General features: G+C 37.0%; 1 protein-coding gene across 27 annotated transcripts in view; it reads left to right on the plus strand.

The window, feature by feature from the left end:
• The window catches only part of LOC127853138 (guanine nucleotide exchange protein smcr8a-like), a 35055-nt gene extending 20649 nt beyond the window's left edge, over window positions 1-14406 (plus strand). Inside the window, exons 18-25 of one of the 27 annotated variants that reach the window (XR_008036495.1) lie at window positions 1639-1768; window positions 3127-3269; window positions 4437-4514; window positions 4868-4967; window positions 6805-6868; window positions 8946-10534; window positions 10837-10878; window positions 11265-14406. Coding sequence is in view for 5 of the 27 variants with exons in the window: in XM_052387372.1 (XP_052243332.1) it covers window positions 1639-1768; window positions 3127-3269; window positions 4437-4514; window positions 4868-4967; window positions 6805-6868; window positions 8946-8989; window positions 9162-9176 (574 nt within the window). In the remaining 22 variants the exon portion in view is untranslated. Of the gene's footprint in view, window positions 1-1638; window positions 1769-3126; window positions 3270-4436; window positions 4515-4867; window positions 4968-6804; window positions 6869-8945 lie in introns of all 27 variants that reach the window. The other 26 variants (XR_008036492.1, XR_008036497.1, XR_008036482.1 and 23 more) reach the window with 26 other exon arrangements.
• The last annotated feature ends 2789 nt before the right edge of the window (window positions 14407-17195 follow it).

Genomic DNA, 17195 nt, shown 5'->3' on the forward strand with positions numbered 1-17195 from the left:
CCAGAAAACTGTTATGTTTTTAAGCATTTTAATGATATAAAGCTTATTGTCCCCTACCGGTGAAACCAGAGGGGACTTATGGTTTGCGCTACATGTGTCAGTCAGTCAGTCAGTCCGTCAGTCAGTCTGTCCGTCACACTTTTCTGGATCCTGCGATAACTTTAAAAGTTCTTCATATTTTTTCATGAAACTTGAAACATGGTTAGATGGCAATATGGAGATTATGCACGTCATTTCATTTTGTTCCTACGTCGAAAATTCTGGTTGCTATGGTAACAAATACATAAAAAAAAAAAAAAATCTGACAATGGTGGAGTTTCACCGGTAGGGGACCATATTGTTTGACAATAGTCTTGTTGCTTTTAGTCCACTTCCCGGTTTTCACCTGGTTTGTCCATGGGTCCGTCCGAATGTGGATCCTGCGATATATCAAAAAGAACTTCAGCTAGATTGATGAAACTTGGTATACATGTATGGATAGAGGGCCATATTGGGAATATGTATCTTATTATGCAATTTTTTTTGTTTGACAAAAATTATGGTTTTTATGGTCAAGGAAAAAATTTAAATCTCGATCTTTCGATAACTAAAAAAGTATGTAAGGTTGGCTGATGAATCTCGGTACGTGGATAGAGGTCCATATGAGGAATATGCACGTTCTTTCCATTTTCATGAGACAGTAATTGTGGTTACCATGGATACAGATTTTTGGTTACAGAAATAATTGAACAACTAAAATCTCAACCTTGCAATAATCACAATGTACTTAAGCTAGATTGATGAAACTTCATATGTAAATAGAAAGACATATGGGGAATATGAATGTTATTTCAGGTTTGTTTGTCAGTCCATCCGTCACTTTGTCTAAAAAATCTGGCTCCTGCAAGACCTCAGAAAGTATGTAAGCTTAGTTGATGAAACTCAGTATGTGGATATAGAGCCATATGGAGAAATGCAAATTATTTCATTGTTTGGTGAGACGATAATTGTGCTTTCTACAGAAGAAAAGTGACTCTTGATCCAGCAACAACTCACAAATAACTTTAGCTAGGTTGATTAAACTCTCTATGTGGATAAATGGCCCTTTGGTGAATATGCATGTCATTTCAGTTTTTTCTTCAGAACTAAATTGTGGTTGCTATAGTGACAGAAATAATCGCAATCTTAAATCTGCATCCTGCCATAACTAAAAGTACTTAAACTAAGCTTAAAAACGTATGGAGATCCTGTTCTTACTTAGGCAACAGTAAATGGTAGGGAACTGCAGTTATGTCTTTACAAAGCTTTTCTTTTTATTATGCTCCCCCCAAAAAAATTTGGGGGGGAGCATATAGTCGCCACTTCATCTGTCCGTCCGTCCGTGTGTCTGTCCGTCCATGCACAATTTTTGTCCGGGCTATTTCTCAGCAACTAATGACCGGAATTCAATTAAACTTTATGGGAAGCTTAACTACCAAGAGGAGATGTGCATATTATCAGCCGGTTATTCCCAAATAAAATAAAAAGCTTCTTAGCACTATAGAGCTGTAAAAGTTTCTAAACTTTCTCCTAGTACTTTTTGAGGTTCTAAGTTGAGCTATACCGAAAATTATGGCCAATTTGTTAACCAGCTATCAATATCATGACCTTTGATCTCAGGGAGAGCCCAGTGAACCTGCTGTGTGTAATACGTCAACTGAAGATGACAGACGTACACAAGTTCCAGCTCTGTGGAGTGATACGCTCTGAGAAACACTCTGGGGACTATATTCTGCCACAGTCAATCAGGGTAAGGATCCACTAGACTAAGTGTTTTTTATTCTGATTGCTCAAGTAAATAGTGATGTAATTAATGTTGTTTTTTTCTCTGCAGCTTAGATGCAGGTTGTGCAATTAAATAATTGGTAGTTGTTTCACACAAATTCGGCTTCAGTGAAGTAATAAGTTATTATTTTTGCACACTTAATTTACTCATTTAATCTTAATTTATCAATTTATCAATATCTTACATATGTTACGCAGTTTACTCCAAGCTATTAAATATATGGCACTCTCTGCTTTTGTTTAGAATATATATTATTATATTCCTAATCCTATGATCTTAATGCGTTATAAAAAGGTTAATTAGTAACATATTGACCAGTTTCATTTCTACTCAAAAACATGAACAACCTTTTTAAACAAGCTAAATAGTGGCAGTTCGACCATTGCTACATTTTGTACTTTCAGCTTATGTAGAGCCCATGCATGGTAATATATCTCTTAAACATTTGCCTCAAATTATTAACTCTATAGGCACACATAATGCTTTGTTCCCCCTTTTTGGAACTCAGAACTCAATATAGAGCATGCTGTGTAAGTTAAACAGTGTCATAAAAGGATTGTCTGTGTGATATGTTTGTTTTGCATGGCTTTTAACTCAGGTCTTCAGTGTTTTTTTTCATTCAAAATCAGGTCCGGTAACCCGACCCATTTCCAATGGAAAAAAGTATATATTTTTCCCAAATGGGAGTTAAAAATTCCCAATGGAAAGTTAACAAGTTTTTAGATCTCAATATATTGTTCATCTCCCATCCATATAAGTTGAACCTAAGTTAATACTCAATTTTGAAGCATTTTTTACCAAAACAACAACAACTATTTTTCCAATTTAAGTCAAAACGCCGTGAATTTTCCCAATCCAAAGGAACCCGGCCCCATTCCCAAAACGGTGGAAAAAAACACTGGTCTAGCACCAAAACAAATATATTGTAACAGTTCATTGTATTTATTGTAATAATACCAGTATATATTCATGTATAAAGGTCAGGGTCAGGTTCATGTTTGCAAGTTATGTTTCTTTAACATTGTATATGAGCAGCACTGTGTAAAAAAACAGGGCTAAATGCATGTTTTTGTAAAGTGTCGTCCCAGATAAGCATGTGCAGTCTTCACAGGCTAGTCAGGGACAAAACTTTCCTCCTGAACTGGATTTTTGTTAAAAAGAGACTTCATTTAAACCAAAAATACCATTAAAAAGGAAAGTGTCATCCCTGATAAGCCTGCACAGACTGCACAGGCTAATCTGGGATGACACTTTACACTCATGCATTGAACCCCATTTTCTCAGAGCAAGGCACAAATAACAAATATATCATTCATTTTTAGCGCTATGTGACCGTGGTGGATGTGGACAGGTGTCTCATACAGGGTCATTCATACCAGGGCACCATGCTAGCCTTCCTGCCCTCCATACACGCTCGCAAGAAGATCTTCAAGTCTGAACACATACTCTTCCCTTACATCCAGCTGTGAGCAGCTTTAATAGCTTATTTGTGCATAATGTTTGTTGAATGATCCTCGCTGTGGGAAAAAAGAGTTTAATGCATGTGCCGAAAGTGTTGTCCCAGATTAGCCTGTGTAATCCACACAGGCTCAGCAGGGACGATACTTTCCACTTTTTTGTATTTTATTGAATTTTAAGTTTCAAGGAAGTCTCTTGTTAGGAAAAATCTAGTTTTGGTGGTGTGGCCCTGATCAGCCTGTGCAGACTGCACCGGCTAATCTTGGACGACACTTTACGCACATATATTCAACCCCGTTTTCCAACAGAAAGGCTCTTACTTATTCATTCAAGTTAAACTTTCATACAAGACAGAGTAGTTGAATTGACTGTTTGATAGGCTATAATCATACCCCTGAAACCTTGTAGAAGTGAGAATGCTGGATTCACTATAGACATTTGCACATCTGTTTGGAGACTTGAACTTGTATTATCCTAGGTTAAAACAGCTTAAGTAATGCCCCTATTCTACTTCATTATTATGATATACATGTGGATGAAGACATATGGGGGGCCATATGGTTTACCTTGTGTTATTAGTATATCTTAAACAAGATCCATTAATATTTCACTAACTGGGTGTTTCACCAAAAGAAAGTGAGGGATTGCTTTCTGTACGTTTGTTTGCTTGTCTGTCCAGTGTCCATCCCACGCAAACACTGCCATAACTTAAAAAATACAATGATGGACAAATTTTGAAAATTATACATCTGAGGCAACATCACCAGAGCAGACATCAAAGTTCAGTTGACTGCTATAATAGAAATTAGCGTCGTTCTGTAAAAAGGGGGTTTAATGCATCTGTGTAAAGTGTAAATGTTGACAATTGGCTTTGTACTTTTGACTTTATCATGATTTAGAGATAAAGGGTACCATACAATATATATAATGCACAAACCTTAATTGTTTTATTTGACAATATGGGACCTCGACATTGCTTGCAATATAGTGAAAATCATGTTGTACTAATAATAATGAATTTTCTGTCATTATCTTCTCAAATACTTATTAATAACTGTATTTATTCCTATTTACAATGTTTTAATGCTGTAAAGAACTTTGTCATTCAGTTTTCATGCAATAAACACATCATTATACAAATGAATGAAATTGCATAAAAAAGGCTTTTTTCCAGCTGTTTGGAAGAGATTTCAATGAAGGCATTCAGTTTCTACCACTGTATAACAGCAAAGGATGGAATGCAGGACATAAGGTGGGTGACTTATAAGACCACATGCAAGCTAGCTGCTGAATCTACAGCAAACTCTATGAACATTTGTCAATTTCTTTTTCTTGTTTGTAGCTTTCAGTATTGTATAACTTATTTCTTTGTAGAATATAAATTACAGTAGCCTCATTCTGGTGAAATGGGGCTAAATGTATGTGCATTAATTGTTGTCGCAGATTTGCCTCTGCGTAGGTTAATCAGGGACGACACTTCGCTTTCATTGTATGTTGTTAAGAAGGATTCTCCACTTAGCAAAAATCCAGTTTAGGGGGAAAGTGTCATCCCTGATTAGCCAGTGAACTGCGAGCATTATGTTTCCTTGTTCTACCATATTCCAGAGAGGCAAATGTGTTGAAGAGAAGTGCCATGCTGGAGCTGTCTGCAGACAAGTTCCTCAACAGGGCCGGCCTTCTAAACTCAGATTGCAGGATCATCAAGGTACTGGACCCATGGCTAGGATCAGTTGGAGTGTAGAACCTGCCTTATGACTCCAAATAGTCTTGAGCTTCATTTTGGTCTTAATCTTAAACTCAAGTTTGAATTTTGAACAATTAACCAAAGAAATCAATGCTCAAGTCTTAATCTGGAACAACTTACCAATGAAAATAAATTCTCAAGTCTTTATCTAAATCAATGAACCAATTGAAATCAATGCTCAAGTCCTAAACTTCAACTGTCAACCAACGGAAATCAAAGTTCATGTCCTCGTCTTAAACAATCAACCAATGGAAATCAATGCTCAAGTCCTAATCCTTTACAATCAACCACTGGAAATCAATGCTCAAGTCCTTATCTTAAACAATCAAACAATCAAAATCAACGCTCAAGTCTTAATCTGAAACAATCAACCTGTGAAAATCAACACTCGATACTAAATCTAAAAATCCTCCAATGTAAATAAATGTTTGACTGAAGCAAGCATCTAGTCGGCCTATATTAAAAGGTGAGTCTGTGTTTGAGGTTGAGAACTTTTATAGTCATGGGACATTGGTCTTAGTCTCTTAAAATGTATTCAGTGGAAATTAAAGCTGAAATGTAATGCGCAATCTATCCCTCAACTTGTGACCGACTATTGGTTTTCTAATGCGACGCATTACCATTGTGCTTATATGGAACATTGAAGTATTATAAATTATAATAATCAATGCTCATTTGTGGCCTGCGATTTTGATTAGTAATTATTTAAAGTTAAACAAGAAATTTTATACTGGTAGGGCCTAATTACATGACTGTGGAAGTTCTTAAAATATTGACCAATAAATTTAATACTTGTAACACTTTTTTTTGTGACACAATGATTCCAAATATTCTCATCTTAAAAATGTTGAAAATAAGATTTGAAGTGTTTTCATTGACAACATTTTTGTATAATGATTGAATTGGGCACTGATTGAATTGGACAAATGACATCAAAAGTAACACATGTTTTTACATCAGTTAGCAACTTTCATAACTTGTCAGCATTTTTTTCATAAAAAAGTTTGCTTACTTACTAAGTTACTCAACTGGTTCAATAAAAGTCATTTCATCACGTGTGGTTCAAATGAGCTTTTGTTTTACATTATGTTATGTATTAAGGTCAATGATTTCATTTACTAAATTGTCATACACATCCCTCTTTGATATATAAAGTCCTTAAAACTCAAATTGGTCTGTCTAAATAAAAGATCACACATAACTTTTGTTGATAAGTGTGAATCGCTGTTTGTATTTTATTTTTACCCCTGGCAAGGTTATTTTGAATGGTTTCCTATCAAGGTAAAAATGGATTTGAATTATTAAAATTGAGGAAGATTTTGGAATAATGGCTGGAAAAAAATGTGTTGAAATCAATGCAATCAAGTGAAGTATAACTTTTCTGACTTGTTAGTGGAGGCATATGTTGCTTTAAGTCTTTGACATTAACAATATTGACCAATAAAATGATTGGCTGTATGTTTGCTACATATTTAAGATTAAAATAAACGATATTCATAGTTACTCGAACCTTGACTTTGGTACCTGTTGAAATATTTGAGCCATTGTAATGCACCTTAACCCTTTGCATGATGGGATCTGCTAAAATGCCATCTGCTGAATTTCTCAAATTAGCATTTTCTTCATTTTTTTTCAAAGAATTCTATCAGAATAGCAAACAGTTAGGATCCTGATGAGACGCCACGTTCTGTGGCGCCTCATCTGGATCCAAACTGTTTGCAAAGGCCTTCAAAATTGGGTGTCAGCACTTAAAGAGTAATTATAAGTTATAACAGCATTGTATTTGGCTCCATTGCAGCACTTGGCTGAGCTGGTCAAGGTACAGCAGATTGATGAAGAATTCAACTGCAAATATCTCACAGGTACAGCCGATTGATATATATTATAAATCATATGAAAGTAGGTAAATGAATGATTTATTTTTAGCTCGACTATTATATATGAAATATACATAGTGGAGCTATCCTTCTCACCCCGGCGTCGGTGTTAGCGTTAGCGTGCAAATGTTAAATGTCCCTTGACATATTGCTTTCATATTTTGCATACTTCTTGACCAACATGACCCCAACCTATAAACAAGAGCAGACAACTGTATCAAAGATTTTGTAAGAATTATGGCCCTTTTTCCACTTAGAATATGCATATTATCGATAACTCAATGTTAAAGTTTGCATACCACCCCAAATATTTCCTATGTCCCTTGACATATTGCTTTCATATCTTGTAAACTTTTTTACCAACATAACCCCAATCTATAAACAAGAGCAGACACCTGTATCAAGCATTTTGTAAGAATTATGGCCTTTTTTCACTAAGAATATGCATATTATTGATAAATCTATGTTAAAGTTTGCGTACAACCTCAAACATTTCCTATGTCCTTTGACATATTGCTTTCATATTTTGCATACTTCTTAACCAACATAACCCCAATCTATAAACAAGAGCAGACAACCGTATCAAGCATTTTGACAGAGTTATGGCCCCTTTCATACTTAGATAATTGAACATTTGGTTAAGTTTTGTGTTTTGGTCCATTTTACTCCTAAAGTATCATAGCTATTGCTTTTTAGACTTGGAAAACTCGCTAACTATCGTAAGGGGACTGTACAGGGCAAGTTGCATAATTCTGTTTGGCCAGAATTATGGCCCTTTTTTGTCTTTGTTACTTTTAATATTTTGTTAAATTTTGTGTTTAGATCCACTTTACTTCTAAAGAATCAATGCTATTGCTTTTAAACTTCAATTTCATCTTACTATCATGATGTTACTGTACATGGCAAGTTGTATATGACCTTGACCTTTGAATGACCTTGACTCTCCAGGTCAAATTAATAAATTTTGCTTAAATTGCCATAACTTCTTTATTTATGATCACATTTGATTCATACTTTGACAAAACAACACTTACCTGACAAACCACAATGGACTCCACCCAAACAACCCCCCCCCCCCCCCCAAAAAAAAAATCTTTTTTTTCTTTTTTTTTTTAATATCATCTATTAAATTACCACACACCCACATTATACCCCCTCTACATGATGGCTAACGTTATACTGTCAAGCACTCGAATAGTCAAGCGCGCTGTCCTCTGACAGCTCTTGTTCTTTATCGTCTTATATCATTAATCAAAATGGAAAAAGTTCATTTGAGGCATTTGCAAATCCATGAAAAGTAAAAATTTCTTGTAGCACTAGGCTTGTGGGTGCCTGATAATGTTGTAAAAAAATATGAAACAAAGTAGTGATAGGCTTTTTAATTTTTTAGTCAAATAATCATGACTTGACCTTGACAATGGGATTTTTTTGTCAACAAAATTGCACATGTCTCAAAAATAACAACAATTTGTTCAGTCATCCAAAATATGTACTATTGATTGTGTAATATTGTGTACATAACAAATCATTTATACTTGCTTTGTCTGATAAAGTATTTTTCTGATATTGTATGCCTTTTGACAATTTTTGTAATTTATTATATGTTTTTATTATCCCACGCCAAATGCGAAGGGATATAGAATTGTCCATCACTCAATACTTCCATCACTCCGTCCATCAGCCTGTCACAAAATTTTTAAAAAATGCTGGGGGATATCATTTCAACGTATTTGCTTGTTGTAATATACATTGCATTCTAACTTATTGTTGTTGTACTGGTATTGTTTTTTTTAGTGTATCTGCATACAATGTCTTAGTTAATTTCAAAAAGTTTAGTGCAAGATTGAAAATAATCATGTCTTTTAGATAAATCCCATGGCACCTATAACTGATAAAGATCAAATATGTCAAAAGGTCGAGTTTTTTGACAAAGTGCAATTACACATGCAGAAATAAATAAATATAAGTCGTATTTACACAATCAGTTTCTATTACTTTTAAATGTTTTAACAAGACCAGTGATGGAAGAAACACAAGATCTGCCATTTGTTTTCCATTCCAGATGCCCCTGCCTACCCTTTCAGTGCACTGTACCAGCCGACACAGGTCTTCAAATTGTAGACAAGGCACACTGTACCAGCAGACACAGGTCTTCAAATTGTAGACAAGACACACTGTACCAGCCGACACAGGTCTTCAAATTGTAGACAAGACACACTGTACCAGCCAAAACAGGTCTTCAAACCATAGACAAGACACACTGTACCAGCCGACACAGGTCTTCAAACTATAGACAAGACACACTGTACCAGCCAACACAGGTCTTCAAACTGTAGAAAAGACACACTGTACCAGCCAACACAGGTCTTCAAACTGTAGACAAGACACACTGTACCAGCCAACACAGGTCTTCAAACTGTAGACAAGACACACTGTACCATCTGACACAGTCATAAAATTGTAGGCAAGATACACTGTACCAGCGGACACAGGTCTTCAAACTTTAAACAAGACACATTGTACCATCAGACACAGGTCTTCCAACTTTAGACAAGACAAACTGTACCAGCCGACACAGGTCTTCAAACTTTAGACAAGATACACTGTACCAGCGGACACAGGTCTTCAAACTTTAGATAAGACACACTGTTCCAGCAGACACAGGTCTTCAAACTTTAGACGAGACACACTGTACCAGCGGACAAAGGTCTTCAAACTGTAGACAAGACACACTGTATCATCCGACACAGGTCTTGAAACTGTAGACAAGACACACTGTACCATCTGACACAGGTCTTCAAACTGTAGACAAGACACACTGTACCATCCGACACAGTTCAACAAACTGTAGACAAGATAAACTGTACCAGCGGACAAAGGTTTTCAAACTTAAGACAGGATACGCTGTACCATCCAACACAGTCTTTAAACTGTAGACAAGACACACTATACCAGCCAACACAGGTCTTCAAATTGTATACAAGACACACTGTACCATCCGACACAGTTTTTCAAACTGTAGACAAGACACACTGTATCAGCCGACACAGGTCTTCAAACTGTAGACAGGGTACACTGTACCATCAGATACTGGTCTTTAAACTGTAGACAAGACACACTGTACCAGCCAACACAGGTCTTCAAACTGTAGACAAGACACACTATACCAGCCGACACAGGTCTTCAAATTGTAGACAAGACACACTGTACCATCCGACACAGTTCTTCAAACTGTAGACAAGACACACTGTTCCAGCAGACACAGGTCTTCAAACTTTAGAGGAGACACACTATACCAGCCGACACAGGTCTTTAAACTTTAGACAAGACACACTGTACCAGCCGACACAGGTCTTCAAACTGTAGACAAGATACACTGTACCATCTGACACAGGTCTTCAAACTGTAGACAAGACACACTGTACCATCCGACACAGTTCTTCAAACTGTAGACAAGATACACTGTACCAGCAGACAAAGGTCTTCAAACTGTAGACAGGATACACTGTACCATCTGACACAGTCTTAAAACTGTAGACAAGACACACTATACCAGCCGACACAGTTCTTCAAACTGTAGACAAGGCACACTGTATCAGCCAACACAGGTCTTCAAACTGTAGACAGGATACACTGTACCATCAGACACTGGTCTTCAAACTGTAGGCAAGACACACTGTACCATCCGACAAGGTTCTTCAAACTGTGGACAAGACACACTATACCAGCCGACACAGGTCTTCAAATTGTAGACAAGACACACTGTACCATCCGACACAGTTCTTCAAACTGTAGACAAGACAAACTGTTCCAGCAGACACAGGTCTTCAAACTTTAGACCAGACTACCTATACCAGCCCACACAGGTCTTTAAACTTTAGACAAGACACACTGTACCAGCCGACACAGGTCTTCATAACTGTAGACAAGACACACTGTACCATCTGACACAGGTCTTCAAACTGTAGACAAGACACACTGTACCATCCGACACAGTTCTTCAAACTGTAGACAAGATACACTGTACCAGCGGACAAAGGCCTTCAAACTGTAGACATGATACACTATACCAGCCGACACAGGTCTTCAAATTGTAGACAGGACACACTGTACCATCCGACACAGTTCTTCAAACTGTAGACAAGATACACTGTACCAGCGGACAAAGGTCTTCAAACTGTAGACAGGATACACTGTACCATCTGACACAGTCTTAAAATTGTAGACAAGACACACTATACCAGCCGACACAGTTCTTCAAACTGTAGACAAGACACACTGTATCAGCAAACACAGGTCTTTAAACTGTAGACAGGATACACTGTACCATCAGACACTGGTCTTCAAACTGTAGACAAGACACACTGTACCATCCGACAAGGTTCTTCAAACTGTAGACAAGACACACTATACCAGCCGACACAGGTCTTCAAATTGTAGACAAGACACACTGTACCATCCGACACAGTTCTTCAAACTATAGACAAGACAAACTGTTCCAGCAGACACAGGTCGTCAAACTTTAGATGAGACCACCTATACCAGCCGACACAGGTCTTTAAACTTTAGACAAGACACACTGTACCAGCTGACACAGGTCTTCATAACTGTAGACAAGACACACTGTACCATCTGACACAGATCTTCAAACTGTAGACAAGACACACTGTACCATCCGACACAGTTCTTCAAACTGTAGACAAGATACACTGTACCAGCGGACAAAGGCCTTCAAACTGTAGACATGATACACTGTACCATCCGACACAAACTTCAAACTGTAGACAAGACACACTATACCAGCCGACACAGGTCTTCAAATTGAAGTCAAGACACACTGTACCATCCGACACAGTTCTTCAAACTGTAGACAAGATACACTGTATCAGCGGACAAAGGTCTTCAAACTGTTAACATGATACACTGTACCATCTGACACAGTCTTCAAACTGTAGACAAGACACACTATACCAGCCGACACAGGTCTTCAAATTGTAGACAGGACACACTGTACCATCCGACACAGTTCTTCAAACTGTAGACAAGACTCACTGTACCAGCCAACGTCGGCGTTTATGCAAATTAGGCGTAATTTTCCCGACAGTTCATACACCGATGAAATGCAGAAAAATGCTATTCAATTCTTAAGACAAGTGTCAAATAGCATGTGCTGATTTGCATCTTTTTGCATCATGTCACATTCATTTACAATTGTTTCTGAGATGATGGACTCCATTTTGCGAAGCTGTTTTATGCAATATTTACACATGTGACTTTAAAATGAGCCTCGCTTAGGTAAAACTAAGGAGTCTTAATGCATGTGCGCACATGCTAATCAGGGACAAACTTTCCACTTTTATGGTATTTTTCGTTAAAAGATTGTCTCTTTTAAATGAAAGTCCAGTTTAGTCAGAATGTGTTGTCCCTGATAAGCCTATGCTGACTGCACAGGCTATCACAGGGACAACACTTTAGCACATTCATAACACAAAATTTTCCCAGAGGAAGGCTCAAATGTATTTTTTAATTTATAGTTTACTTGATGCAAATTCATGGTGTCAGGATCTCTTGAAATATATTTCATAGATCCATAGATTGATTTTCTCTAAAAGATGATGAACCTACAAGACATTTAACTGTAGTCTTTAACTTAAGCTTGATAATTGCGTAAATACAAGACAATGTAGTTAAAGGTCCAGGGGCCAAACAGATCGTTTACTGTCTGAATATGTTGCCATGACTGTGATCACATGACCTTGTCTTCCAAAAAAAATTGTGTCAAAAATTGTGTTTGTAACAAGTCATAATTGGTGTTAACCTGGATTAGGCTTAATTTTGGAAATACCTTCGGGGCCATTACTGGATTGATTGTAACTGGATTAACAAAGATGCATTTTTAAAGTATCTCTAACAGTATTTTCAGAACGTGTTACTACTTTGGGTTCACTCCGAAGGTGTGTTAAAAAGAATCTTTCAGTCCAGAATAATTGCTTTTCATTTGCTAAGCCAGCAACATGATGACCTTCATTTTTCCATACATTAGTTCAGTAGCATTTCATAATTGATTTGTTAAATGACATCACAGAAGTAAACAAGACTATTGCCAAGCAATATAGTCCCCTACCGGTTCCACCATTGTCAGAAATTCCACCATTGTCGTAATTTGTTATTTTTTTTGTTGCCATAGCAACCAGAATTTTTGACGTAGGAACAAAATGAAATGACGTGCATAATGTCCATATTGCCATCTATCCATGTTTCAAGTTTCATAAAACAATATTAAGAACTTTTAAAGTTATCGCAGGATCCAGAAAACCACCATTTTCAGCAGTATTTTTAGTTTATTTGTTGCCATAGCAACCAGAATTTTTGACGGAACAAAATGAAATGACGTGCATAATGTCCATGTTGCCATCTATTCATGTTTTAAGTTTCATGAAAAAATATTAAGAACTTTTAAAGTTATCGCAGGATCCAGAAAAGTGTGACTGACAGACAGTTTGCGCTCTGCAAACCATAATTCCCCTCCGGGGAAACTGGTAGGGGACAAAAAGACAACAGTATAGCCTCTATTTTTTCCAACTAGTACGTTGATCCAGGAGAAAAAATGGTACATGTACTCTGTAAGGTAACTTGTTACATGGTTTCTTTCTGAGCCTGCATGGTGTGATACAGACAGGGCAGTAAATATACATTTGGCGCAAGTTATGCCATGTAACTAACGATACTACATACTAATAGGGGTTTATTGCACTCCAATCTGATGGCATATCACTTAAGCATGATTTTAAAATGGGAAACACATTGTGGTGTACAGGTAGTTTTGAAATGTATTTATGCTTATTGGTGCAAAGCTTGTATTTTCATTTTTAGCTCAGCTGTTTTCGGAGAAAACCTGAGGTATTGTCATAGCCAGCTCGTCCTTCGTCCTTTTAACTTGTGCTAAAACCTTAAAATTGGCTCTATTATCAAAGTGCTTCCACCTACAACTTTGATAATTCATATTTAGCTGCACCTTGAGGAGTTCTACATGCCACACCAATTTTTGGGTCACTAGGTCAAAGGTCAAGGTCACTGTGACCTCTAATATAAAAAACAAATCTGACAAGCTTTCATTTATTCAAAACTGCATCCACAGCCGAGCGTTGGCACCCACTATGCGGTGCTCTTATTTTACTAGTTTCATATGTTATATTTATTATATGTTATTATATACATTTCATTTTGCTGCTTTGATAGCCGTGTCCATTTTTCACTCATTGAAATAACTGAGTTAACAGATTTGTTATTGAATAGATTTGAAGAGATTAGATAATGTGTCATCTAATTTGAAGCTGTTAAAGGACGTTTTTAGATTGTATTATGTTTAAGCTACATTGTATATATTTACTACAGTTAAGTTTGTCAATGATCTCTGATTATGTACCCATCATGTGTACAAACATGTTGTGCATGGTCTCAGAGGCTTTTTGTTCATTTAAATATGAGGAATTCCAAATAAAAACTATTGTTACGTGCATGTATTTCATGGTTGTTGTTATTGCGTACTGACAGAAATTTACTTACGAAGTTTTATTAGGTCAGAATTATTGCAGAATAAACAGACACTGAAGTTCTAAGGAATACAGTAGTCCACAGTGAACATTTGAGGAATCTGCTAACAGACTGGTAGACTATTTTCAAATAAAGTATCTGTTATGGATGAAAAAAGAATGTTTACATTTCAAATCATTTAAAGTAATATTAATAGCAACAAACAAGAGATGTGTTTGTCAATAACACATTGCCCCCTACTGCGCCGCTTTGATTTATTTTTAAACCAAGATGTGTTTGTGAAACACAATGTCCCCCTTTATGACGTTTGACCTTGAAGGATGAACTTGACCTTGACCCTTCACCACTCAAAATGTGCAGCTCCATGAGATACACATGCATTTCAAATATAAAATTGCTAGCTTCAATATTGCAAAAGTGACATTACATGAGCAATTTTGACCCATATATTTGATCTTGAAGGATGACCTTGACCTTTCACCACTCAAAATGTGCAGCTCCGTGAGATACACATGCATGCCAAATATCAAGTTGCTATCTTCAATATTGCAAAAGTATTCATAAAATAAGCGATTTGGGTCACATATATTTGACCTCTGACCTTGACCTTTCACCACTCAAAATGTGCAGCTCCATGAAATACACATGCATACCAAATATCAAGTTGCTATCTTCAATATTGCAAAAATATTCATAAAATAAGCGATTTGGGCCACATATATTTGACCTCTGACCTTGAAGGATGACCTTGACCTTAACCTTTCACCACTCAAAATGTGCAGCTCCATAAGATACACATGCATGCCAAATATCAAGTTGCTATCTTCAATATTGCAAAAGTATTCACAAAATGAGCTATTTTGGCCACATATATTTGACCTCTGACCTTGAAGGATGACCTTGACCTTTCACCACTCAAAATGTGCAGCTCCATGAGATACACATGCATGCCAAATATCAAGTTGCTATATTCAATATAGCAAAAGTTATTGCAAAATGTTAAAGTTGGCGCAAACAGACCAACAGACCAACCAACCAACAGACAGGGCAAAAACAATATGTCCCCCACTACTATAGTGGGGGACATAAAAATTGTCATTTGGCAGGTACAGATAATTATCTCCCTTTATAGCTTATTACATGTACTTCCATTGGATTTTTTTTTTGACCTTTGACTTTGACCTTTCACCACTCAAAATGTGCAGCTCCATGAGATACACATGCATGCCAAATATCAAGTTGCTATCTGAAGCGACATAGAAGTTATGAGCATTTTGAAACCTGAACGCAAAGTGTGACGGAAAGACGGACAGTTTGATCATTATATGCCCTCCTTCGGGGGCATAAAAATGACAAGGGCTGTTTGTAAAACATGCATGCCCCCCATATGGGCTGTCAGTTGTAGTGGAATCCATTGTGTGAATACGTTTTTTGTCACTGTGACCTTGACCTAGTGACCTGAAAATCAATAGGGGTCATCTGCCAGTCATGATCAATGTACCTATGAAGTTTCATGATCCTAGGCCTAATTATTCTTGAGTTATCCGGATACCATTTTACTGTTTCGAGTCACTGTGACCTTGACCTTTGACCTAGTGACCTGAAAATTGATACGGGTCATCTGCCAGTCATGATCAATGTACCTATGAAGTTTCATGATCCTAGGCGTAAGCATTCTTGAGTTATCATCCGGAAACTATTTTACTGTTTCGAGTCACTGTGACTTTGACCTAATGACCTGAAAATCAATAGGGGTCATCTGCCAGTCATGATCAATGTTCCTATGAAGTTTCATGATCCTAGGCGTAAGCATTCTTGAGTTATCATCCAAACCATTTTACTGTTTCGAGTCATTGTGACCTTGACCTTTGACCTAGTGACCTAAAAATCAATAGGGGTCATCTGCCAGTCATGATCAATATTCCTATGAAGTTTCATGATCCTAGGTGTAAGCATTCTTGAGTTATTATCCGGAAACCATTTTACTGTTTCGAGTCACTGTGACCTTGGCCTCTGACCTGGTGACCTGAAAATCAATAGGGGTTATCTGGGAACGGCTTTTTTTCCTTCTTTGGGACCCGCCAAAAATCGGCCCTTTCCCCTCAGATTTTTTTCCCCTCAGCAGGTAAATTTACCCCCAGACTTAATTTTTTTCCCCTAAAAAAATATAAAAAAAATTTTTAACTTTAAATACATAAGTTAACATGATCCAGTGTAGAAACTATAACATATTGCATAATTAAATTATCTGTTGCCGTGAATTTGTTTTAAAAACAGCAAAATATGTTGAATTGATTATTTAAGACTTTCCTTATTTTACCCAAAATCCGGTGTTTCGCCTAAAACTTTTTATCCCAAAATCCGGCATTTCGCGCAATTTTTTTCCCCTCTAAAAAGGCCAGGCCCTTTCCCCAAAATCAGATAAAAACCCCTGTCTGCCAGTCATGATCAATGTACCTATGAAGTTTCACGATCCTAGGTATAAGCATTCTTGAGTTATCATCCGGTAACCATTTCACTATTACGAGTCAATGTGACCTTGACCTTTGACCTAGTGACCTGAAAATCAATAGGGGTCATTGCCAGTCATGATAAATGTACCTATGAAGTTTTATTATCCTAGGCCTAAGCGTTCTTGAGTTATCATCCGGAAACCATCTGGTGGACGGACCAACATGAGCAAAACAATATACCCCCTCTTCTTCGAAGGGGGGCATAAAAATACAAAATCTAATGCCCCGGCACTGATCCATTCAAC

The sequence above is a fragment of the Dreissena polymorpha genome, chromosome 12 (assembly GCF_020536995.1).
Source record: "Dreissena polymorpha isolate Duluth1 chromosome 12, UMN_Dpol_1.0, whole genome shotgun sequence".
Classification (NCBI taxonomy): Eukaryota; Metazoa; Mollusca; class Bivalvia; order Myida; family Dreissenidae; genus Dreissena; species Dreissena polymorpha.